The 27,500-nt window shown below is 44.6% G+C and overlaps 1 protein-coding gene across 1 annotated transcript; it reads right to left on the bottom strand.

Annotated features, from left to right (window-relative positions):
* Window positions 1-360: 360 nt before the first annotated feature.
* On the bottom strand, window positions 361-27,078 carry LOC142943753 (phospholipid phosphatase-related protein type 4-like). The gene is made up of 9 exons (XM_076085448.1): window positions 27,007-27,078; window positions 14,698-14,883; window positions 7,913-8,036; window positions 6,801-6,996; window positions 4,030-4,087; window positions 2,947-3,120; window positions 1,011-2,049; window positions 694-953; window positions 361-639 (listed from the first exon to the last, which is right to left on the bottom strand). The coding sequence occupies exons 1-9, from the start codon at window positions 27,076-27,078 to the stop codon at window positions 361-363; spliced, it is 2,388 nt and encodes a 795-aa protein (XP_075941563.1).
* Window positions 27,079-27,500: the final 422 nt, after the last annotated feature.

The following is a 27,500-nucleotide window of genomic DNA, read 5'->3' on the forward strand; positions in this document are numbered from 1 at the left end:
CTACAGTTTGAACGTCACTGTGCTACTTTCTTTTTTTCTCTGATGATTCATATCCAAAACATATGGAACCGTTTTACAAAAGGCTCTCCTGTCCCCAAAGCACTGGCACAGCATCGACAAAACAATAGGTTTCCTTAGGAGTGACCACAAAAGTACACAGTGATTATTTCTACAACACTTAAAAAGGTTGTGACTTAGTGTAAACACGTACAAAAATCTCATGCGGAATAAAACCTTTTCTCTTTTGAAGTTAGCATGATATACACAATGGCAGGTAACACTGACTTGTCACAGATATGGGGTTCAGCTGTCTTGCATTATTAGCTCCGTCTTCTCAGAAGTCTCCGGGCACTCCTCACGTTAGTCCTTGAAAACGGGAGTTATCGACGTTCCCTTGTAGAAAATGTTCCGTGCGTTATCGGGGCTGTTGGCTCTCTCTGGAATCAGGATGACATTATTGCCTTTTCTCCGCAGAGTGGACTCCCGACTGGACGGGACAGAGGGGGTTTCCGAAGCGCTCTCCCCGCTTCCTCCTCTACCGCCGCCTCCTCCAGATCCACAACCGCTACCATCCCCCGGAGTGACCCTTATGGTAGAAAGGCCCTGGGGCTGGAGCCTGTGCTCTGACTGGCCGGCGTTCTGGGTGTGAACAGTAACTATGGGTGGGGTGCTAATGGTGGCGGTGGTGGTGACGATGTGATTGCCGCGTTTCCTGTCAATGGACCCATCAGGAATGGAGTCTGAGCTTTCCGAGTTAAGATCGTTGAGGTCAAAGGACTGCCTCAAACTCCCACCTCCTCCTCCTGATCCCCCTCCTGCTCCACTAGGCCCTGTGAATACGACAGCTCCGTTGCCGTGATCCAGCGACCGCCACCTCCATGATCCGCTTCCATCTGTGGACGGAGCTTGGATCACCGGCCTGTATTCAGGGTGGGCCTCTACTCTGACGATTGCTCCGGTACTCTCTGAAATGCTGGTGGTGCTACCCAGTGAGCTGGGCCCCGTGATGCTGGTGGGATCTTGATCAGACAGAGCCCTGTAGCGTGCAGAGCCCTGGCAACTCCCGGTGGTGCCGATGCCGCTCTCATCTAAGCTCTTAGAATGGGTCTGTAGTAGACCCTGCTGCTTGGACATTGCAATCACTTGCATGATTCGTGGCTGGGTGTTGTGCCCGTTTTCGTTAGTCCTGCAGGCTGCGGTCATCTCCGCTGCCCTTTGCCAGTTTGCCTGAACTGTGGTATTTATCGTCGACATCTCCTCACTTCCTCCCCCTCCCCCCGTCCTAGGGGAGGAGGTGTTGTAATTCTCATGAGCCTCCTCTGGTATGTGGACGAGCTGTGAAGACCCAGGTCTAGATTGCATGGATATCCTGGCCCCTCCGGTGATGCCGCTACAGTTACTGGGCAGGGTAGTGCTAGCTCCCGTGGCCAGTTTGGACATGTATGCATGAGCATCAAAGCCTCCATTCAGGCCCATAGCAGATGGGTCGGAGCTGGATCGGAGCTCCATACTGCCGTGGTGGTGCGGATGCTGGGAGGATTGGCCGGATGAGGAATCTACGGAAGTGGAGAAGGAGTCTGGGACCTGCAGGGAGCATTTGTGGTTGTTGTTCTTACTTTTCCATTGAGACAGAAGCTGCTTTGAGCGGCTGGAGTCCATGGAGGCATGGTGGAGGGTGGCGGCGTGACGCCGAGCTGCTTCCTCATACGCTGCCATGGCCTGGGGGGTGTGGACCCGAGGAAGGGTGTGGCTAAAGGTCACATAGGCTTCTTTGCTCTGGGGGCTGCGGGGGGAGATCACTTCCACATCAGCACTGGAATGCTTCAGACTGTCATCAGACCTCGGCTGCTGAAGGCCTCGGTGGAGGAGGCCCTCAGAGTGGGAGATGTGTATGCCGGGCTCACCGGCCATGCTGGCTTTCATCTGCAGGTGGTGGAGTACGGCCTCCTGGCTTATGTGGGGCAAGGAGCAGGGGGGGCGGTGTATTATTGGAGGGGGACTGACACTGGCCTCCTCACTAGGCTGAAAGTTTCCCACTGCATACAATCCCTGGCAACAGAGCAGACAGAGAATCATTTTACTTGATGCTTACTTTGCCTGACACCTTGTTCAGTTTTTTGTTGAACGATTTCAAACCGTTCTTTCAATAAAACGATTAATCGAATGACAATTTTGCAGATTATTCTAAAATTCTTTTGTTGTTTCATTGATATTTCAATGTTTTATTCAATAACTTTCTCTTAAAAACAATTTTTTTTGAATGCTTAAATTCTGAAGGATTACTGTGACATGTGATTCATTTCATGACTGTGTGTCATGGCAACCCTTTCTCTCTGTAATAACAGACTGTAACAACTGATTGTAACGTTAGTGAAAGCTCCTTTTCTCACTCATACATGGCCGTTAATGTAACATCACCTCACCAACAGCGGTGCAGAAATGACTTTTAACATCTATTTTAAGTGACTACTAGCAGAAACATGTTCCGCGTGTTGATAATGCTAACATTTCATGCTGTGGTGCTTTGTTAAAGCGCTTCTGGAAGCTTTTACTTTCGGACGTGTTCCTTCGACAGTTGTCCTGCTGTGATAAGCCATTTTAAATATGCAGTTTACAGAGCACCACATTGTTAAGTCTCTGTCTAAAATACTTCCACAGGCGAGCTGTTTTAGCTGCAGCTTGTTCTCAGGGGAATGCATGCCTCAACCGGGCGCAGCCAGTCTTGCGACACGCAGACACACATATCGTATTTTTTTAATCAAATTAATTTCTGTTGGTCAGTCATCTACTTTAGTCCAGACTAAAATAGCTCAGCAATGTTTTGATGAATTGATTTGAAATTAGGAGTCCAAAGATTCTGGAGGACTGCTGCTCTTGAACTCAGAGAAACAATCTCCAAACAGGGAAACCAGTGGACAGGAAGCTGTTGATGGGACTGGCCCCTACCAGGTAGACAGCGATAGATCCTCCGAGCAGGAAGCCCAGGTAGACGTCGATGGCGTGGTTCTTGTACTGAATAATCCGGGTCAGACCACAAATGATGGCACAGATAATGAAGGAGAAGACCAGCAGGGGCTTGAGCAGCTTGGACGAGTCGGTCAAAGTGCTGTTGAAGTACATCTGTGGACACATGACACATTTTCAGATTTTTATTTTCATGATGTCATGATGCTGCTTTGTGTTATAGTAGTGCACTATTCCATAACCCCTCACAGGCAGCATTATTTGGCATTTAGGTTGACACAAAGCACACGAGTTATCAGTATCCATATATCGTCTGATTGTTGTGATGTTCCACAGTGTGAGTCACTACCTCAAACCACAGATTCATATGCCGCATTAATCCTCTTGTATCTTCTTCTTCTACGTAGTTTTGACCAATAAGTCTCTAAAAGATATTTTTAAAGATAATTACAAGATTTAAGTTTTGCACAATTTTAGTATTTCAGTCGCAATGTCATACACTTCCAAACACTGTTAGATCATATAACCATGTATACAAGTACGAGGCTGTGTGACTGGATTGTTAAATCTATTGTTAATATTTTAGTTTTTTTAATTGTATATTTAATCATTATTATTAATATTCTATTACTAATGAAAAGGGAGGAAAAGACTTAGGATACAATAACATATCATAAGTGTGTAGGTCTGGTGTACATCACAATGTGAACCTGCTAGGACTGTAAACAGTGTCTTATTAGCAGTGGTGCCATTCAGCATCTTATCTCATCAAAGTTGACATTTGCAGTTGAGCTTTCAATCTTTGGTTCATTGTGCCACAGCTGACAGACTGATTAACTAGCTGTACTGCAAACTGATGTCACCACCCAGTCTTTATTCATCTCCGAGATGAGTGGATTTTACACAGCGAAGCAAAAGTAGCGTAGAAGAGAGAGCCATGCGCAATAGTTGATCTGGGCTAATCCCACCATCCGCCACTCAGTGTTCCGCCCTCTGATGTATCATTTGGCGCCTCACGGACGGATGAGCAGTTAAGTGTTTGCGTGGGCTCAAACTGTTACTCACCGAAACATAGACAGCGGCGAAGGATGCGAGGGTAGCGTGCTGCGACGGGAAGGATTTTCTGCAAGAGTTGAAGGAACAGAAATAGACTCAGCTGACGTTCTCACATCGGCACGGGTGAGTCAACAGGAGGCGTCAACAAAACACGAGCATAATGAGCTATCTCACATACCAGCCGGCACACACACTTGGATGCTATGGGTTGAAAGAGTGAACCAAATTAGACACATCTTTTCATGTTTTCTTCGCGTTAGAGCCCCCGAAAAATAATTGAACAAAGGCAGTCAGAGAGCAGTGCAGGGATATGACTATCTGATGCCACTGAATGAATATGCTGCAGCGGAGCCGCAGCAGCTCGACGACATAATAAAAGTGAACCTGTGGCCCACTTTCTCCAGCTCCAACCCAATGACCTACTTCTGACAACTCCACCAACCAGCCCTCATCTTTACTCCTGACTCTGCATGTGTGCAAATATGTGTCTTTAGGTGCATTCATGCAGTTGTGTGCATATTTATGTGTGTGTGTGTGTGTGTGTGTGAGTTTTGTGTGCTCTCCTCCTTAAACCCGCATTTACAACATCTGTGGAATCATAAAAATTTCATTCGCACATGAAAACTGATCGCACTGCTTCTGAATGTGACCCACTTATAGTGCTGAAATAACCAACACAAATGTGGACTTTCATTTCTATTATGCACATACTATTAGAAATATATTGTTATAAATGCTATAGTTATGGTTTCTTAAAACCAAGAAATGAAAACATAATAAATATAAAGAAATATATACCGTATTTTCCGCACTATAAAGCGCACCGGATTATAAGGCGCACCTTCAATGAATGGCCTATTTTAGAACTGTTTTTATATATAGGGCGCACCGGATTATAAGGCGCATAGAATATAACTGTTCGAGTTTGTCCTCTAACTGTGGCCATCTCGCTTTGTTCCCTCGGAAACTCTTTTTAGTCTTCTTTACTTGGCACAGGTCATCTTCTTGCTTCCTCCACTTCCGTACCATTGATTCATTAATGTTGAATTCTCTCGCTGCTGCTCTATTCCCATGTTCGGCTGCGTAGCTGACAGCCTTGAGTTTGAACTCAGCGTCGTAAGCGTGTCTCTTGAAAGGTGCCATTTTGGGGTCTTTATACACACAAGTGGTGTTGGACTAGGAGTAAGCACAGTACCGGTGTTTACCGCGGTGCGGCTTTGTAGTTTACCAGTCGTACTGAAACATTTTGACAGAGCGCCGTGTACAACCAGTATGGATCAACCAATTAACCAATTGATCCATATATAAGGCGCTCCGGATTACAAGGCGCACTGTCGTTTTTTGAGAAAATTAAAGGCTTTTAAGTGCGCCTTATAGTGCGGAAAATACGGTAATATAAATGTATCAAATTGAAAGGATAGCTTGAGCATATCAAGTCTTTATTTAAGGCCCCACACATTTTGTGAGGTCATAGTGACCTATGACCACCAAATTCTAATCAGTTCATCTTTGAGTCCAAGTGCACTTTTGTGCCAAATTTGAAGAAATGATGTCTCCGGCGCAGAGCCATAAACAGTGGGTAATGTTCCTGAGTTCAAAAGGCTTCTGGAAAAGCTCCTTCTGTGGAAATGCACTATTTTGTCTCGCTAAAGCTGGTGCTTAACTACGGCGTTTTTTTTTTTTTAGTCAGCTGGTCTTTCTGCCTCTGCGGTTAAAAATAGGTTAATAACACCCCTGGTGCACAACCACTGCAGCAGAACAGTTTTTCATGCCGCTCCGCAAACGAGACTGAAGCTAAAGCTTCCACAGAGAGGGTGGAAGACAGTGTTTATGCCAGGAGCAGCAGCTTGTATTTAGATCCACATTGTCTGCAGCCAAAAACGACGTGTCCCCAAATGCACAGGTCAAGCCCACATTCATGCCCTTCGCCCACATCCCAATGCTATCTTCTGTCACACACACACACACACACACACACACACACACACACACACACACACACACACACACACACACACACACACACACACACACACACACACACACACACACACACACACACACACACACACACACACACACACACACACACACACACACACACAAAACTACCGTGGAGACCTAATTCCATTAAATCTCACAGAAACCAATCTCCATTTAGGTGCTTGGTTTAATCAGAGAGAGTCAGGTTTAAAACAGAGAGGGCTGCAAACAGACAGACTCAGCAACGCTGGTGTCAATTGAACCTTTGCTAAGCCCCGCCCATGTTGCTACTCCATCAAGCTGTCACCATGGAGCCACACTGTCACTAACTGCACTCCACAAATAAATATGAGCTTCTTTTTTTTATATGTAAAAGTGATTTCAGAGAGAAGCAGACAGAAGGGTCTATAATATGCTTTTGAAGCATTTCAGGATGTTAAACTGACTCAGCAGTGAAAACAGGTTCAAAAGATAAAGATAGAAACTAAAGTGTATAAGTGAACCACCACATCACCTGGAGATCCAGACAGATGACAATGAAATGAAGGAACAACACTGTTCCTGTAAAGCCGGGGAGGTCTTTCAGTAGCTAGCGTAGCATGGCTAACACTAGATAATGATGTGCTAACGTCCTCTGCTAATGCTCTATCCACATTATCCCTTACATTGAATCGAATAGTAGATTTCAGTTCAGTTATGTGCATGTTTCAGGTACATGTCTGTCGTTAAATATTTTGAGAATGAATGTTATTTACACTAATGTGCTTGAGTGTCTAACTTCTGAAACGCCTCCTCACCTGGCCTGCATGATGGCTGCGGAGTCGGACCCCAAGCAGATATCCTCCATGATGTAGGGGTTCTGCTCGCAGCTGACGTTGAGCGCGGTGTAGTTGGGTTTACACACAGTGAGGAAGTAGGGTGTCGGGTAGCCTGTCATCAGCTGGAGGATGTTGGTGATGAGGGCCGTGGCACACAGACCGAAAGCATGGACGCCTGAGGACAGAGGATGTGGCGTAAAGGTTGGGAAACCAGCTGTACGTACGGACAGAGGTTTAAACAACACGTTCTCACCACCAACCCATCAAATACAGACGCTTGGTTGGCTGTATTGACACTGATACAGACACTAAAGCTCTGTATCAGACACTGGGGTTGATAGGTTGGGATTGAGAAAATGTATATTGTTATTGGGTGTGCTGCACAGGGCCAACATATGCAGGCAATGTAATTATTGACTTTAATATCAGAGGTTTCAAACATCGTAGTCAGCCTTTTAAACAGTTGTTATAGTTGATAGACGCACATTATTCAAAATGTTTCTAATCATATTCTATGTAGAGAGGAGGCTGAGTTGGAGGGGGGGTCAACACAGGACTTTCACCCAGGAGACCTCTCCTTGTGTCCCGTGTGATACCATAAGAGTATACATATGTGTTAATATACGTCCGTTTCTTAGATAACATACTTATTTTAAGCCCAAACCACAGTGTTTTACTAAACCTAATCAAGTAGTGTAGCTGCATTTAAAAAAAATTTTGTTTCAGTTTACAAAGTTAATCGTGTGTTTAAAAGTGCCAAAAAGTAGTCCGGGGAAAAATGTCCCTTGAAAAGTAATGGAGAATTCCATTTAGTTGTATGGGAACCACATTTTCTAGTAGACATGGTTGCAGCCACCATCATTTCAGGCCAGAGTGTAGAACGAAACAAAAACAACGACCAATTGTTTCCTCTGTGTTTTGTTTTTTTGTTTTTTTTTGCTGGAGAGATAAAAAAGTCCACCAATAGCAAACATTAGTCGGACCACTAAAAGCAGAAGTACCACCGCCCGGGGCAAAAGGTGCTCCACTCAGTAACAGCAACAAAAAAATAATAGCAGAAGGATATCATTGTCCATCTACATTTGTTTTACCGACGAAGCGAACAGCTCTGCGTATGAAGGAGTTGAAGTTGCAGCCTGCGGCGTTGATGTTGGCCTCGGCGCCGCTCTTCCTCCGAGACAGGCAGCAGAACAAGATGGCCTCTCCGATCATTATCTGTTGACACAACAACACACCTGTCACATGTGATCTAGAAGAAGGAGCGAGGCCATGATCTCCACTGGAACTCCAAGTCCCTTCACTTTCCAAAATCCTTATTTTGTCCCTCAACTTTTACACTTTAAGTTTCCATACCTGCTTTCTCTGTGCGGGGTCACAAGGGGCAGCTTATCCCAGCATGCACTGGGTGAGAGGCTGGCTACACCCTGGGCCTTTATTAGTCTGTTAGTTGTGTTTTTGATTATTTGTGTAACTTAATATTTTTTACCATCTTGCTTGTACACAGATGTAAACAGTAACATCCTGGTCTCAGAGCGGTGTAACTCGCTGGCCTGGGATTGGCTGTTTGACACTGGCACCAAGCTCCAGTTTAAGCCAAGAGCGCCGGCCAAGACGGCTCCGTCCTTGTGTGACACACTCGTGCACACGAATACACACTCCTCCAGAAGTGACACATGGCGTTGCAGTGGGATACCTGGCCATCTGCAGAGCAACTACCCAGAACCACAGATCTCTGCAGAACGAGGAGGATGGAAAGTGTCAGTGTAAATGTGTGTTTCGAAGGGCGTTTTAGACCTAATATAAAAGTCAGTAATTACATTGCCTGTACATTCGGCTTGCTTTCCCAATCTTGACATCATATCTTCTGCTCTCAGGCGTTCATGCTTTGGGTCCGTGTGCCACGGCCCTCGTCACATGACATGTTTGGAGAGAAGAGAAGGAGGGCAGCAGCAGTGACGGCCAGACAGAGGGATTAGGAGTGCTTAGAGGAGGGCCTTCAGGGATCTGCATAATACTGCAACTGACACAATGTACTTATGAGTCTCACTAAAAAAAGGGTTTATCTGGGGCATGTAAACCGTATTGTACTCTTGCAAAAGGAGAAAGCTACTCTCTCGCCATTGTTGTTTGATTTACAGACCAGGAATTGCTATAGAGAGTCCTTCACATTTGGTTCTTTTTGGAGAGTTTTGACTGTGTAGTACTATTAGTGTAAAAACATGAAGGCCACTGAGACACTCAAACTCTCAACTGAAAGCCAAAGAGTCGCTCTAACACCAGAACATCCGAACAAGACTGGAAGCTGCTCTCACTCTCAGACGGTGTGACGGGTCTTTACTAAGCAGCCGTGACAGAGACACCGGTGTTGTCTTCACCGTGTGAGTCGTCGTGGCAAAACGTGGTCCCGGAGACACCTGCTGTACCAGAAACTACCACAGAGGAGGTTTAAAGTATTTTACCAGTTCTTTATACTTCTGAGGAGAGAAAAAAACCTAACTTTTCAGGTGTGTAGTTGAGATTAAAACACATTTTTAAGACGGGTATGGTCCGATCAAGGTCGCTGGATATAGAGGGGCAGGAAGTGGGAGATGGCAGTGATATTACATGAATCCTTTGAAGTTTTAAACCAACTGGAGCAAACTGTTGAACTGAAGGTAACTCGGCTGAGGCTCATGTTGACCATCAGTCTGCTGTAACAGTGACTGAGTGACTCATTCATTCAGTTCATTAGCAGCTAAGTTGTGGTTCATTTTGACTAATGAAGGCTTGCAATGTCTTAACCAGAACAAGCAACCAACTGAAATAAACAAATGACGTGTGTAATAATTGGACACTGTCTGTACTTTGGCTACAATCAGTGCCAAATGACCTGCAGCTGTTATTTCCACAAAATGTCTTCAAATTATTGAGAAACTATTTTGAATTTACAGCCTTCAAAAATAAAGGGTTGTAGAATCAAGTTTGTCTTTGCTAATCGTCTTTATTATTATTAATATTATTGTCATTACTTTATGTAGTAATTGAACTTGTTTATCATATTTACTTACAATGTATTATTTATTTACCCACGTATTTATTCATTTCTCTCTCCTCTTTGCACATACCTCACCCATTCCTCTCGTCAGTTATTCATATATGAATACGACACACATACACGTGCAATACTCCAGCTAAAAAAAACAACTAAACTTCCTGTCGGCTTTGTACCATTTCATGCTGACAAAATAAAAATAAAAGGAACTATTTTTATTTCAGCAGCCGCTCCGACAGCGACAGCCAACCACATCTTCCAGCTCCGGCAGTTTGCTCTTATGATTCCACCAGGAGGAACACAAACCGAGTTATAATAACTTGATCTAAATAAACCTGGACTCTCACACAGAGTGACAGTCAAAGGGCTTGAGAGAGGCCTTCTGACGGGAGGACAGGCAAGCCTCAGGTCTTCTTCTGCTCCACGAGTTGCTGGGAGATGGGTGTCTGAGGGAGAATGTGACATCAGCTGATATGAGGAGTCTGATCGTATTGATGTGTGAGGGGAGCTGTGTGACGTGTGCGTGGCTTAGATCGATAATAGAGTCGGGTTTTCTCTGTCTTGGCTTCTGAGAGAGAGCTTTTGGGGAGACATTAAGTGTGTTGGCTCTTTGCGTCTCCACTGCAAAAATCTTGCTCTGGAATCAGCCATTCACTGGTAATGGGTTTGGCATCCCTGTGAGTTACGCAGAGAGCCGGAGCTTTTTATTGCTTCTTTCTTTCTTTTTGTGTTTGAGGCATTTAGGAGCCAGTAAAGGCGGGAACATGTTGGAGAGAGGATGTGATCTGTGGTGGAAGAGAGCACAGGGTCGATGGGATGGTTATGGCTGGAAGTTGAGTGCTATCTGACACTCTAACAAAGAGAGTATGGTCATCCCACTGGCTTCCACTAGTCCGTCACCACGCAATTGTGATATCCTAAATTCCATTCTGGACCTTTGGTGCATTTTGAAGGGTGTAATTTCCACTGAAGATGCCCATCTCTTCTTTTCAATACCTATTTGTGTCCTGCCACTTTTACAGCTTCTGTATGTTTTATCACGAAAACCAGTGACCAGTTTACTGCTGCAGGAATCAAGAAACTCAGAGTTTATGAAAAAAGTTGTCTCATATCTATGTTAGCAGAAGAAAGAAATACTTATTTAAAAGGTATGATATGCAACAATTTCCTAAAACAAAAGTGGACTGATCTGAAAAGGACTGGACTGAAAAGGTATCTCACTTTGTTCCACTAGAACTGTGTGGCGGTGTCTGTATCTGCAGAGACCCGGCCCTCTACCTGTACTTTCTGTTGTCTTCTTATTTTGCTGTGTTCCGGATGTTTCTGGGCCTCAGCAAAGAGCATTTGGACCCCCAGCCAATGAGCAGGGCGTGCAGCCCCTTCTCGACCGAGCGGAGACACAGACGGGCACAGAGAGAGCAGACCTCGTGCCTCGGGCAAATCCGGAACCTTTCCACAGGTTTGTGAGGAGGTGTGGGTGTGTTTATTAGTGCTTTAGAACGTAACCGCTGGGAAACGATCAGATAATAACGTTTTATTCTTCTGATTTGCTGCTCTTCATTCACTCTCTAGCTTGCTTGACCACTGCTGCGCTCTCTCTCTCTCTCTCTCTCTCTCTCTCCCTCTCTCTTTCACTTGTTCGTTCATTGGTTGAGCTGGAGAGGAGAGGCAAAGTTTAAATGCTGTGTTTACAAACAGTGAGTGAAAATGCCACTTGTATACCTTTAAGTAAAATACACAAGTATTAATAACGAAATACGTGTCATATGCATAATAGCCCATTTCACACAGTTTTATTCCTACTAATTATTACCACTGATGCTTTGTCCGAACGGCGTTACTGCAGTGGTTTAATACACTTACATGAAATATAATGTGCATTTTAATCTTCCAAACCTCCAATATTTTAAGATAAAATGTCTAAGAGAGCTTAAAACCTTGTTTTTATTTCAGTAGAAGTAGAAAAGTAGCTGAAAATGGAAACACGCAAGTAAAGTACTTAAAAAAATAAAACTCAAGTACAGTACTAGAGTAAATGTACTTAATTACTGGTTACAAGCATGACTTATATTATTGCATTAATATCACCGTTTTTTGTTTTAAAGAACACAACTCTGTGTGTCAGTAATGGAGCGTCTGTGCTGTGAGAACTAGTCATCAGGGAGACAAACTATTTAAAGCTCAGCCTGTCCTTTGTCAGCACAAAATGAAGTTGAGCTAGGGATTTTCCTACAAAGCAAAATGACTTACTGTGAAAAAGCCCTGCAATTTGAATAAGGGAAATCATTGCTATATGCTTCAGAGGAGCGGCTGGAGTCCAGATGGAACATGACTAAAGTCTGATCTAACAGTCTGATCTGATGCTCACTGTAGCAGATTCACAGTGTAAAGTATAACCGTGTCTTTCCTTCCGGCATGTTCTTATGCTGCGTTCACACCAAACGCGGCGCGAATTATTTGCGCGAGTAGATTACATACAAAGTCTATGCACAGACGCGATGAGACTGGAGCGACGCGAATTTGCGATGGCGCGGCGCGATTGACGCGAATTCGCGTCAAACACGTGAGTTGAAATTTTTCAACTTCGGCGAAATATTCGCGTTACGCCCCGGCGCGATAGCCTATCAGCGTTGAGTTGCTCCCCTGTCATCACTGACGTCCTGCCGTTGTTGAATCAGGAAATAAATACTGTAGCCGTCTGTGTTCACCCAGAGCTCTACGATACCTCATATCAATAGAGACCAAATTTATGTGTATAAATGTGTGTGTGTAAACCATATGGTACAAACAATGAATAGACGCTGCCGTATTTACGTCTAGATGACCTTATTCTGAGTGTTGATGGAGCTGCTACCATGTTAGCTTAGCCTAGCACCGATCGATCTGAGCTCCATTAAGAACAAGTATTTTAAAAGTTATTTGCTTGTCGTCTTGCGGCGAGAACCAACAAAACATGAATTCAGACTTTTTACAAATTGGCATCATTGCGTAGTTATTTCTGAGTCCTTTTTGTCCCTTTATTGCCATTAAATCACAGCCAAATCAGTTTATTTTGTGTTCATACAGCTGTAGTAAACAGCGACGTGTGTCTTGCTAGACACAGTGAATACACTTCCATAAAATCCACAGAGCTCCTCTGGACAACGTTATGAACCAGACATGACGGCATTTAGTTTCCCGGGATATCTGTGACTTCCACAACACGTACTAAGCAGAAATAGAGGTTATTTTTTCATGGTTAATGGCGGACAGTTGAACGGCTTTCAGGGCGATAAGCCACGCCCCCTCTTCGGCGCGTCCAGCGCGATTTACGCGAATGAACACAAATAGTCCCCGGCGAGACCGGCGGCGCGAATACGCCGCGTTTGGTGTGAACACGGCATTAGTCTTATGTTCTCTGTCAAATATTTTGCCATGGCCTATGCCCTTGCATTCTCTCTAGTGTCCATCAGGGGGCGACTCTTCTGGTAATAATGGGTTTCAGCGGCACTGTTTTGTGTGAAAGGCGGGTTTGTTTTCAGAAACCTCCAAGGAAGTGATGACATGCCTTGCTGGCCATAATGACTATGCTGTCTGGCCAGGAGGACAGGATCATAGGCTGATAATAGATCAACAGTCAGCGAGCTCTGCTGGTCTGGAGGGACCCGTCCTGCTGGCCCACAGCTCCACTCAGGCCCTCTATACAGTATGTGTTGGTGGGCCCTGAGGGGAATATCAGAGGGGACTCTATGCCAAAGGACTTTTTTTATATGTGTATTTGTGTGTAAGCATCTGTGTATTTGATGCCATAACCTGACCCGCTGGGAAACACTGAACTCCAGATGGGTCTCCATGTACGCAGAGAAAACTGAGGCATCAGGTATAAGAGAATACAATACAGTACATTACAGTCATTTAGCAGACGCTTTTATACAAAGCAACTTACAATTCAGACTCTATCACACCGTAGGCACAGCTACGGGAGCAATTTTGGGGTTAAGTGTCTTGCTCAAGGACACATCGACACGCGACTAGCGGAGCCGGGGATCCGACCGCCGACCCTCTGGTTGAAGGACGGCCCTGCTCTCCACTTAGCCACAGTCGCCCGATACAAATAGAAACCTCATTCACATTTCTCCATTAGAGGCGCAACAATGCAGCTTTTTCTGAAACTCACACTCAGGTAGTTAGGATACCAATACAGAGTGCTTTTACCCCCTAATTCAAAGGAGACATAGTGTGCTCATTTTTAAGTTCATGCTTTTATTCCAGATGTCTACTTGAACAAGTTTACAAGCATAAATGTTAAAAAAAAACATTATCTTTTATCACAATATCCAATGGTGCAGCACGGCACCTGTATTCAGCCTCTGTCTGAAACTATCTGAATTAGCGCCTGTCTCTTTAAGGCCTAAACGCCCAAATTGCCCCAACGTTTGGCTCTGTTAAATACTGCTATTTATGCAATAAGTATTTTAATTCATCTGTTGAAACAGTGTTACTATATAAAGTCATTGTGAAAGAACATGATATATTTCTCTAACACCAGAGGACACTTAATACTAAATGTAAAAAAGACCAAAACCCTCCTTAAAAATAAAGCAACTTTAGCTTAAATTGGAAATAATTTTAAAGCAATATCTGCAACAGATTAAGACGATGCTGACTTTAACTAAACACATGATCAGCTGTAAAAGATGAAATAGTCACCGAGGGCTGCCCTCAAAGTTCAAATAATTTCAACTTTGACCTCATTTACTGCTGACCAATCGAAGCTCGACCAATGAGATAACAGCGGCAACAGTTGTTGTTGCCTAGAAACGGTGAAAAGCTTTTTAGTTTCCGTTCATGTGAAGGCAGCTTTACCGTGATGGCAGGTCCGGCGAAGGCCAGGCTGAGCAGCATCAGTAGGGGGATGACCTCGCGGTTGGGGTCGATGTAGGGAAGGCTCAGGCTGCGGTCGTGGCAGTTGAAGCCGGACTTTGCCGGCTTGAACACATCCGTCCACTCCAGGAAGTACAGGCTGACCACGGACGACACCAGGATCGGCAGCTGTGGGGCGGACACGACGGGAAAGAAAAGATGTAAGGGAGATGTAAGGAAGGCATGGAAAATGGTTTTCATGACCTGAGGGGTGGGGGGGGGGGGGGTGGGGGGGGGGTTGATGGCAGATGGTGTGTGGAATGTATAGCTCTCATGAACATCAAGTGCTCAACTCAAATCTTCAGTATGAATCCTCCTGATCCCAACAAACAGAACAAACAGAATGCCAAACAGCTAGTTTGCATATATTATAAGTTTGAGGTCGTAAAAGACCAATCATAGCGCAGCAGTTCATTCACCAGCCATGAAATAAAGTTACACTAATAAAGCTGGTGCTGATCTCTCAGTTGGACAAAAGTGCTTCAGTGTTGTATGGAAGATAGCAAGAGGTCAGCTCTCAGACACGCTGAAAGGTCATTTCACCACTGACCTGTCAACAGCAACAACACACCAGTATATAAGACACACCAAGATAGTTACATTAGGATGATGTCAAGCACATACAAATCACAAGGTTCTGAAAAACATTTCAGGAATATTAAACTTTTAAAATGTTAGAATGCGGATCTTTGGGGGAAATGCTTTCTGGGCAGCAGTTTGTTTTGTAGTACCACAAATAGCCACTGGGACAAACCGGCAGCATGGGGGACTTGGCCACACTGTATTTTCCCTATCATAATGTATGCATGGGACCTGAACATTGTTACAGATAGAGCTTTTTGTTTTGTATAAGACAGGTAGCATTTTGCAAAAAGCAAGTTCAAGTTGTTTTAGTTGCAATGGCATCCATCCTTGACGGTCCCTCAAATCTGATATGTTGACACAAATTTGTTGTTTTATAACCTGTCGTAAAAGAACCTACATCATATAGTGAGGAGAGAGATGGACTGAAATGGCACAACTGAGGCATACAAGTCAAAAAAGGCTGCTAATAACTCTGCATATCTCTTGGGGCTATACACGACATTCAGAACAGCAAACAACTATTTTCTAAAGTTGCATTCCCTCTCTGTGTTCAGCCTTTTCTCATTCCCCGAGTGTCAAATACTGACGCTTTGTCACGCCACTCGCCCCGTGTCTGTTACCACACAAGGCACCCTTTAGTATCTGTATGAGACGCACTAGGCTTTCTACTAACTACCACGTAAGACCATCTTTATTATACACTCAGAGAAAATGCTCCAGAAGTGTGATAACGTAGAAAACCCACACATGGTGGGGGGGTCAAACCAAAACAGGACTTTTAGTTTTCAATGCTTATTACTTGTTGTTTACGTATTATAAGGTTACCCAGTGCGTTAGAAAGTGACGCCAAGGGGTCTGACAAAGCATCAGTATATGAAGAGATGGAATGAGAACATGTTGGTGTGTTGTAATCTGAGCTTCTCTGTTCTCTGTTTAAGTCGTCGGTCCGTCCTCACATGCCTTTGAGTGCATGAGAGTTACTCCCTTTAAAACTTCCTTTATGTTCATGTCCCACTGGCTAGCTGTGCTGCTACTCTGCACTGTGCACTACCCTGGTCAGGCATGCGCAGGAGAGCGGTGCCGCTCATTCGTCAGTTACCGAATGCAAACACTGCCAGCGATGCTGCCAGAGTGAACAGTGTTTACCTGAGGGGGGACCGGAGGGTGGGTGCTACGCTTCAGCGATGATGCCATTGGTTGGGACGGCTGTAATCGCTGTATGAGAGCATTGCAAACCGGCGGCCATTAGCTAGCTAGCCAGTGGGGCACGCTGACATGCACTAACATGTACTAAAAGCATGCACCGCCGGCCTGGCTAGGCTGTTTCATTCACTGTTTAGATAGACTTACTTCACTTTATCTTTATATAGATAGTAGCTGTTTGCTGCTATAGTAATGTTCTTAATTTTGTATAGAAAACCTTTAACAAGACAATAAATAACTCCAATATCAACAACTCACATTTCACTCACTAACACTGCAGTTCTATTGTGTCAAAATTCTTTCCCAAATACTTCCCGATTACCCCACCAGGCACACAGAAGCGAGGTGCATACGTAGGCAGGAAGCTGATGTGTAATGGGAGGCAGTAGTGTCCACAGAGGACTGCAGTGAGGTGCGTCAGTGAGAGCTGAATGTGGCCTAGAGCATCATGGGCTTTATCATGCAGCTTAATACCCTGATCCGCTGGTACACAGTGGCAGGCGCCAGTAGAACAACGGGATGGAGGAGGGCCCCGCTAGGAGCCCAACACAGGGGGATCCCTTCAAGGAAACACACTCCTGCTGGGATCTGAGCCACTTGTACACACATACACACTACCACACAGAGGGCCTCTGTTTGCAGGCTTCCTTCCCTTTGTCTGTCTCACAGTTCTGCCAGGGGTTACTCACTAACACACTAGTTCTGCTGTCTTTCCCTCCGCGCTTCCTTTCCATCCCTACTCCTTTCCTTACCATGACTAAGATTCCGTCAGGTTCCATCAGTGGTGAACCTCAGCGTAAATTGGGACATTTGGAGAGATTTGAAAAGGCCAGGAATTATGGAAAAAAATAAGTAAAGGAGATGAGGGTAAAAACATTCTACATGACTTTTTAGGCTACATTCACACCGAAGAATATTAAGAGAGCTCTTCACCTACAGCGGCATAAAACGTCCTAAAAGAGCACATGAAAGGGTGTGGTTAAACCATGAAGGAGTACAAGAGCTCCATGTTCAAGACCAGCTCATGCAGCCCACCACCGAGCTTCACACTGTCTTCCTGCCTCATCCCCCTCCCCCTCTCTCAGGTCCGCTTCCCTTGGCTCACCGTCAGCCTCCCTCACCTCTCGTCCAGCTATATGAGAAATATAGGTCAGTGCTGTCAGCATTCGCACAGCTCACTCTGCAGATGAAGCTGTTCTCGGAGGAATGCTGCACTCTCCATACTTCAAAGTAGATTTCTGCAGGATAATTTATGTCACATCCTGTTATTCTTAAAGTGCAGCGTGATTTGCCGAGGCCAATAGTGGCAAATCGTATTTGATACGCTTCAAAGTCTCTACACATACTGCGTGTGATGCCTTTCCTTTGGATGTGACTTAAGTAAGAACTGACCAGTGTACAGAGAGCAAGCCATCTCACAGTAAGCAGCATTAAACCATCAGTACTACAGAAAATAAGATATCAGGTATAAGATGGATATTCGTGCTCCCTAAAGCCACATTCATCCTGATTTGGACCTCTTGAACTCTTAGCTCAGGGGCTCACTAAAGGTATCCGTTTGTCAAAGAATGATTCCTGTTGTTCCAAATAAATCTGGATCGGATCGCATGTCCGTGTGTAATACATATTTTGGGGGTTTTATGGCTTAATCTTGAGAGTTAATCTTGACAGATGATATTTCATCCCATTGATGCAACAATCCTGTTTTTACAACCAAAGATAATAAATATATGTAAGTGGTACAACCTTAGAACCCATCGGCTATCGGTCTGATGACAGATGAGCCTCTAGGGGAGAAGGGCTGTATTTCTGGGGTTCCGGTATAGCGGATATCTGGGCCAAGGACTTCCTTTTCTGTGCGCTGCTCGCTGTTTACGGTCCGACTTCAGATGTGAGACTGGAGTTGAGCGATGACGTCTGCGACAGGGTTGTTTCACAAGTAGCCAGTTTAAAAGCGAATTTTAAACCCTTAAAAAGCTAAATCATCGTCAGACGATAGCTGGTGGGTTCCCAGGTTACATTTCTGCCAATACGCTCCGCCTCTTATGCTCTCCACACCGACTGTTTACCTGAATTCAACCAAAGTCTGCTGCAACGTGATTGATCAAAACTACTCAGACTACAAACAGAAACCGAAAAGCTTGCATTACCAAAATCGTGTCCTGTTGCCCACAGATAAATGCAGAATCTGTTCATGGAGATTATAAGTGGTCATCTAATAATTCTTGAAAAATCCTGTCCACTCTTTTTACCTCGGGATATACTTTATTGTGTTGTGTAGCTTTGTAGCCAACAATGCACGAACTGATACCCGAATCATTGATCTGAGTCTTTTGGCTTCTTTGTAGAATTTTTCTGGCAGACTTCCAGACTTAATGCAAAATTCATATGTGGAGCTCTTTTTTAATTAAGTGTGGATATGTGCCTCCACAGCTAATACTACTAGGTGTACATAACATATATCCAATCCTAATGGACACATTGGAGGAGATTAACTGAGCACATTCATGCTCCCTGGTGGAGAAAGCCAACTCTTTTAATGACCCCATGACTCTTCCTCTACCTTCAAGCTTTACCTCTCTAAGTACTCGCTCAGGCTTTAAGAAAAGCTAAATAATTAGTATGTTTGCTGCACCCAACACTTTTTGTTAATGATTTAATGATCACTGCTGCTCTAGGGGTCTTCATTGTGATCTTTCTCTCTGCCAGGAGAGTCATGCAATCACTCGCGTGTCCGTCCGTCATGCTGCTACAGTAAACTGCATACTATTGTGGGTGTCCAGTTGTGGCTGCATGCTCATGGACCTCTTGTGTTTGAGGTGACACACACTTGCTCAAAACACCTTTTACTGCCTATTTTTTGCTGCCACTGCCTGCTGACTCCTTCATCACTACTCTCAAGCGGCCCCTGGCACCACCAGCCGCTACTCTGCGCCCAGAGACACAGTGGTGGAAAACAGTTTGCTCCCTTATAGTGTTTTGGATGGTGTGTTTGGCTAACAGCTAATGGAACTACCAGGAAACACACACACTGCTGCTCTGTTGCTCACTTTTTTGTTTTAGATGGTGTGTTTGGCTAATTGCTAACAGCTAAAGTACACACACTGTTGTACCTCGCCGCAACTCAGCTGCTGCTACACAGGCAAACAGCTCGTTGAGTTTAATTTATAAAGCTTGTATGACGTGTATTGTAAGATGATCTGAGCTCATTACCTGCATACATCGCTGCTTGTTTTTCACTGTGTTCTACACTTTACAGCCCATCAGTTGCGTACATCACCATTTGTTAGTTGGCTCACTTTTATTGTTTTGTGCGATGTGTTTGGCTAACCACAGACAGAACTACCACTACACACACTGCTGTATCGCTACACCACTCAGCTGCTGCTACGCGGGCACACAGCTTGGAGAGTTTCATTTTGTTTTTGGAAAGATTGTATGAAATGGCTTACACAGCCACTTTAAGCTGATCGCCTGCATACATCGCCGCTGGTTTTTGTGTTTGAATGAAGTGTATTTTACGAAGCCTTACAGCCCATTGGTGTGTAGACGGGGGTTGCATACATTCAATGACATGGTACAGGTGTGGTCGGTGCTGACACACCTGGCTAGGATTTGCACTGTAATGAGTTTATTTTTTGTCATTGGTTATTTCAAAGTCCAGTTGGAATATAAATTTAATTTTCTGCTTTGTGCGCTTACTTCTTTGGGTGTTCACATTTGGATAAGTGTTCGGCCTTCATACAACACTCCTCTAACAGTTTTCCTGACAGCAATCCCTCCACTGGCTCTCATGTGTTCCTGGCGGGCCCTCAGTGACTACGGAAGAGACAGCGGGGTTTGAATAATAGATGTGTAAAAAGGGAAAGCAGGCTCCAGTGGGCTTTGGCTGGCAGTTATTTGTGCTGGGCCAACAGCACCGACAGCGATGGAGTTTTCTCAGTCATTTGAGGCGTCTGACTGGTTTCGCTTCAAGTCTCTCAGTTTCTTTGAAAATGTTTGATTCAGTGTGCCATGCTGCGTTAGCATTTGTCTGTGAATTGTCTGGGTTTCCGCACACATCATTGCAGTTCGTGTGAGAGACGGTACAATGGGACATTGGTACATTTGACTTTATACGGCCATATTGCACAAACTGCCTCCTTATTGATGTTGTCTACTGAATCCTAAAACTATCAGCAGCTGCAAGTTTTGGTCATGTGGACGAATTTCACTTTTAAAGTTGCTTTAAAGGTTTTTGCACCTTCATCTTGGTGTGAGCTACTAAGTCACCGTTAACTGATGACTATTTGACCACTGAATGCCACTGCTAATGCACTGTTTGATGTAATCTGTTGTTTGTATCAAGTCTGGTGCTTGTTTCATTTATGTGAAATCTCTGACATGTTTTGAACTTTTTGCTGTTTGTCTGTTGGTTGTGTTTCATGAAAAACTTGTGATGCTGCGGTCTTGGCCAGAAGTCACTCGAAAAAGAGATTTTAAATGTCAATAGGAATGTCCTGTTAAATAAAGGCAAAATCAAAATCAAATAAATGAATGGGTTATGAAGTGAACTCTGACAACACACTGACAACACACGGAGACAGTCAACTGATGAAAGCTGTCTCTACTGTTGTTAAAAAAGCGATTTAAAAATGGTAAACTTGCACTTTTTAAAAACAGCTCGAGGCAACTTGAAACGCTGACTGTTTTAATAATGTAACACAGTAAAGTTTATTCAAAGTACATTTTAACTGACCTACATCTTACTTTCATCTATGTACATTTTTACCAAAATACTTTTACTTGAGTAAAATGCATTCGTAGTAACAGTATACTTAGAAACATTCTAGCACTCTTTCAAACCCTGGATATTAGTGGACCGTTACTATTGATGCATTTACATGTAAACAGTACTGTAAAGATGGAGGTTCTGGTGCACACAAACCAACAGAGCAAAAGATGGACATACTGAAGGTAGCTGTAGAGCATTCAGAGAGGGAACATCTTTCTGCCTCAGGCACAAATGCCACATGTCTGCCTTCAATTGTTGCGAGAAAGGTGCTCCTGAAGGTGAGTGACTGATCTGACTAACCGGAGGACTGTTTGACTGCCTCACCCACTAAATGGCTGATGCCACTGACAGCGACGAGTGAATCTACTGGGCGAAGCGAGCGGTCGGAGCGATAAATCACAGAGCAGAGCGTCTTTCTCTGAAAAAAGCCTGGGCTCCTCTGGGAGAGTTCAGCTCAGCAGAGTTGCTCCATTGCCCTACATCTGCTAACACTCACCGCCGGCCCGCTCTCTGCGGCTCGCCCTCTTTGTCTCGCCTTCGGTCCAATCCATTTCCGTCGCACGCACAGAGTCTCTTATCTGTGTCACATATTGTTCTATCTCACTATCGGCCTCTTTTCCGTCGTGCTGCCTGGATCTCTGGCGGCGTCCTCCCTCTGTTTCTGGGGTCATCTGATATGGCGTTTCATTGTCAATATGTTCAGTTTCGGTGAAGAAAAGCTGATTCCTGGTTGCCATTTTTAAAAGTTAGTGTTGCGCCCTGCTTTAGAGAAGTTGTTACATTTACCAATTGTTTCACATAATATTTAGAGGTATTTTTCTTAAGTACTAACAAAGTTCATGAGAGGTTGAAGCATGTCGTACAAGTCATGTACAGTGGAAAAGTCCGTTACTTCATTTTAATGACATAATCACAATTATTGGATATAAATATCTGGCTTTCAGCAACTGTTGTTAATTGACAAGTATTTTAGTACTTTAGCTAATGTTAAAATATATATATACTGTATATAAATCTGGTAAAAAGACAACTTTATTTTACTTCTGAGGCCACCACTAAAATTCACACTAAAATCACTTGTTACCCAAGAAATAGTCTGGTAATAATTTGGTTATCTGAAAAGACTTGAAATGTTCCCGCTCAAGAAAAGGTGAGCGGGGCCTCCTGGGGCCACATGTATAAACGATGCCTTCACACAAAAACAGGCATATACCGTTTCCCACGCATAAACTGTGAGCACCTCACGCATACTTCAAACTAGCGTACACAGTTTTCCAGGACGAGATTAATATAAAGTGAGTTAAACATTCCATGTTAAGGTTTTTGTGTTTTTCCTGATTGTCTTATACTTTTTGCAGTCTACACAAATGGATAGAATTTCAACAAAAGGCGTATTTATGAACTTAATGTTGGTTGTGAGTGATAGATTTTATCATTCTTTTTATTTGCATTAAGCAGTCATTTCCCTGTCAGGGATTTGTTTGGGTTTGTGGAAGGAAAACGTACGTGTGTCTGGAAATATATTTTTTAAGTATAGCCAGAGCATAATGACAGCTGGAGAAGCTCGCCCAGGGATGGAACATTACTGTCTACTCAAGTTAAAGTCCTGTTACTGATAAGTAATCGTACACATGATGATGTTACATGATATACCTGTGATATTATTATACCAACAAAGAATTCACTTTGCAATTCAATTTAAATATCGATTAAACTGCTTTCCCCAAAGTAGCATCACTAGAATTAACCACAATCTGTCTGAAAAGATTATGAAGAAAAATTAGCAACAATAAATAAAAAGAGCTCTGACAGCACGGCAGGTACAACAAGCACTAAGCATTAACATTACACTTCTCCAAAGACTCCACAGCAGCTGCAGCCACAGACACACACGTTGAAGCAAAAAGAGAGCACTTTGTGCACAACATGTAGTGCACAAACACTGACTGTCAGTGAGCAGACTGTGTGTGTCTATATAGTTCTTACATGCCACCGGGTCCGATTCTGTTGGCAGTAGTTTACCGAGAATATTTCTAAGCTGGCACTCGCCGGGCTCCACCCGCACCACGACCCGCTCTAGGTCGGCTTGGAAAGGCTCGGGTTGATAGCAGCCCCAGCAGCCCTTAGAGCTCACTGTACCCCCCCCCCCCCCGCAGGGAGGGACGGGGTCCCCTGTTCTTGGAGCAACCGTCACCCGTGGTGGACTGTATTGAAACACGGCTCCCGTTTGTTTCCCATGCTGTGAGGGTGTGACTTTGTCAGCCGTGTCATCACCATTCATATCTATACAACCAACGTGTTTCTGATTAAACTCAGTACAAGAGCCCAAAGTTGAAGCTATGGACTCCATAGCTGTTGACATTACTGCTGGAATGAAGCCTGTCTTTGGCCTCGTCTGCCCTCATCGCCTTTGCACATAGTCATAGTAAAACACAAGGTTCAACATGTAGTCCAGTGAGTCCTATTACAATCAACACAAGCTCAGTGAGTAAACAGTCGTGCGGTAACAGAAGCCAGCGTTAACCTTTGCTGCAGATGCACCAGAGGCTTTGTTCTTCCTCTGGGCTAATGGCCCTCCCTACAATTAAACATGTGATTTCATCCTTTGTTTTTGCCCTGCTGGAGATAACAGTTGTTCGGCTCCTCCTCATGCTTCCATTTGTTCCACTTTGCAGGAAAACCCGCCTGAGGCTTCACAGTGGAGCCTCGCTGCACTTCACCACTCAGTCCAAACTAAAGTAGAGCAGCCGGTCCGTTACGGTCGAGCACAGGGATCACATCTGCAGCTGCTCCTGAACGCCTCGTACGGAATCTCAATCTAATACAACCAGCTCACGATCTATTACCAGGAACGGTAATACTGACTTTGGTTTGTTTTGATTACATACACTTCAAACTAAACTGGAAAAAGTCCAGTCAATCCAGCTGATAAATATCACACCAGATCCTACACGTGTGACATGTTCTCACTTCATGAAGTTGATATGAGGAACGTTAGGGCTGAACCCCAAAGAGACATTTTGGATTTGAATCACATTTGGCTGTTTAAAACGAAGAAAATGTACCAGTCGTTGCTTTTTTCCACTGCAGGTCAGGAACAGCTGCTCTAACAACAACATCAGAGATTATTGTAAAAAAATATATTCTTTTAATTCCTGATCAATATAACAATTAATTTACTCCACAAAATATCAAAAACATGTCTCATTAATATCTCAATAATGAATTCAATCATCTTCTCTTGACCAGAGTAACAAGATAATATATCCTATTTGTCGGATGCCTGATCAGAAAGATACTGGACCTTGAAGTCAAACGGATTGCTGTGACACATTCATTTGATCACCATACGTCATAGCGAAGTGCATCAGCATCCGGGCAACGACTGTAACATCTGGAACGTTACCTAAAGCCATTTTCTCACTCATACATGACCGTTAAGGTAAACAGAAAATATAACTCGGCTGAATAACAACCTTCTTATATTAACCAGAACAGCAGCGGTGCAGACATTACTTTTAACATGAGGGGAGCAACATTTAGAAGATGAATTCTAATGACTGCTGACAGAAGCACGTTCCTCGGGTTGGTTGTCCTAACATTGCCATCTTGTTAAAGCGATCCAGGAAGCTTTCGCTCTGGGAGTGTTTGTGTAGAACAGTCGTACTGCTGTGATGAGCCAGTTAGCAGAGATTACAGAGCACCACATCGTTTGCACGTGCACGCATCGCTCGTCACCCGAGTCTTCCAGAAGTTGCTAGCTTGACAGCTGTGAATACTAACGACAGCCATGTCAGTTTTTGACGTTCATAGTGATCATTTTGGGGGAGTGGCTTTGGGAGTGCTGCAAGCTACTTTCACTGGAGAACAGTTGGCAACACTGGGCTGTTTTTGTTTTTTTATGGAGCATAATCTTGCTAGTTTCTCAAGATTACCAACCCTAGCTTTAAGAGGTGTTACGTCTCTATGTGAATTCACAACAACCACACTGGCCAGTTTGTGTGCATGGATGTAGCTTTAGTGGGGAGATGACATCTCCATTCTTAATCTAATCTAATTGGTCGACTTGGTTCTTAATAATGTAGAAGTCCCTGAAAACCTGATGTCAACCAAGGTCTGTTCAATCGAATAAAAAACCCAAACCCTCACATCAAAGCACAGTATTGTTTTGAACCGCTTATTACATTTAGGTGTAGTATTACATCTCCTTCTGTCTGGCTCTAAGCTGTGGGCATTAAGAATTCACAAGGCAGGTATCCGTGAGTCCTGATTGCAGAGGGTAAATCTCCCCGGGGGAGGTGGGATCCATCATGACTGGCACGCTCTGATCTCCTCTCCACATCTATTGTGGGACATTGCAGTCGCGGCTGACAGGAGAGCAGGATGGGATGGAGCCGAGCGGGCCACCACCTCGGCTCTCTGCCTACCAGCCACTGACACACACTCAGGGAATGAGGCTGACAGAGCCCTAATTATATGCACAAGTGCTGTAGTTCACTGAGTAGAATTAACTTCTAGCATTGGCCTAGTTTAAATGCTTACTGCGGTTTGCGAAAAAAAGAAAATAGAGGGCAGCAGAATCCTCCAGTGAGCAGGAGCCGTAGCGCTTCGATAAGCTCAGACTCTGGCCCGGTAATCGTAGTGAGGGCGCATTGAAATGTAAATGAAAGGCTCCGAACACAACACAACAAAATCGAGGGAACCCCCTAACCCGCTGCGAGAGGAATCCACGGGGATGATGCGGCCGTCCCAACAGCATCCATCACATAGCATTAGAGGCAACTCTGGTAATGTACGAGAGGCCGGTTTGATGGCAGAGCCACAGGCCAGCGGTGAATTAGAGCGTGCATAAAGAGCACAGCAGGGGGGGGGGGAAGAGCGACAGTCACCTAAAGCTCAACTGCAATCTGCACAGAGATCTTTGACATCATCGGCTCATTTTTCATTATTTTCCGATGAACCTATCGTCCTGATACACAAAATGCAAAAAAACAACAACATCATCCACATGCATGGCAGCTGACCCGTCCTGTCACCACAGACTCACATTTAACACTGTGGGAATGTTTGCATTACGCCTCTGGCTGCTTATTCTCCCGTGTGGAGGCTGCAGCCATTTCAAGTTAAAACTATGATGTGAATGATCAACAATATATGTTTGAATCCAAATGATTGCAAGGACTAATACTGATGATCACGGTCTTCTGTTGGATCAGCTGGAAAACTTAAGAGAAACAAATAATGACACAAAGAAGTGTGTGTCCGTGTCCCCGTCCTTCACCGGGCGTCATGTCTTCTATGTGAATGCATACAGTGTGTGGGTCCAACTGTTACCGTACCGCCACGGAATACAAGAGCAACAATGCATGTCTTTGCACTATTGGTGATGTAGCCTGTCTACAGCGTGAGAACAGGTGGCTGTGTGCAGGTGATGGATGAATACTGTGATACATCCTATAGGCTTTTGCAGTGGAGGAAACGCACCTGGACGCACAGCATATGCACATTGCATGTCCCTGTGACCTACATATTGAAATAGAATCAGTCGACTCATAAGCTGATCGTCATAGGAAGCCCATCTATTGGATCTTTGGCGATAATTATACACGACTACATAATAGGAGTCTAGTATGGTTTGATAGGGGGGTTACAGATCGGTTCCGGATGAGAAGCATGCAGCGTGAACTCACCTCTACAAAATAGAAACAGGGCAGCAGGCTGACACTGTCTTTGGTCAGGCTCCCCTTCTCTCTCGCAGACATGGCCGGGCCTCGAAATATCCAAGATGAGACGCGGGGAAGGATGGCTGAGCTCTCCGGGCGTCCTGCCGGGATCAGGAGCGCTCCATGCCGCTGCGCGGAGCCGGATGCTCGGGGACGACAGCTGGTCAGTATCCGGCCCAGACTCCCCCTTGCCGATACACAGACCCGCGCGGCCCTTTATCACTGCTAGCGAGGAGCCCGGGGCTCGGCTGTGTGCACGTCCTCCGACGAGCTGTCAGGTAGAGAACGAAGCCACCGACGGAGGGAGGGAGGGAGGGAGAGAGGGAGAGAGAGAGAGAGAGAGAGAGGAGAGGGAGCGCAGGCGCACTGGGGAGGAAGGTGGTTGACAGCATATGACTGCTGCTGGCACTGACAATGGATGGATCAGACTGCCAGAAAAGAAAAAAGCCTTTTCCCACGTT

The sequence above is a fragment of the Anarhichas minor genome, unplaced genomic scaffold, assembly GCF_050575085.1.
Source record: "Anarhichas minor isolate MPS153535 unplaced genomic scaffold, ASM5057508v1 ptg000155l, whole genome shotgun sequence".
Taxonomy (NCBI): domain Eukaryota; kingdom Metazoa; phylum Chordata; class Actinopteri; order Perciformes; family Anarhichadidae; genus Anarhichas; species Anarhichas minor.

Excerpts from the sequence above, each read along its gene's own strand:
- LOC142943753 (XM_076085448.1), bottom strand. The coding sequence starts at position 27,078 with ATGTCTGCGAGAGAGAAGGGGAGCCTGACCAAAGACAGTGTCAGCCTG. Across the intron at positions 4,088-6,800 it reads GCAGCCATCATGCAGGCCAG|AAAATCCTTCCCGTCGCAGC; the intron begins GTGAGGAGGCGT and ends CAACTCTTGCAG. Across the intron at positions 2,050-2,946 it reads GATCTATCGCTGTCTACCTG|GGATTGTATGCAGTGGGAAA; the intron begins GTAGGGGCCAGT and ends CTCTGTTGCCAG.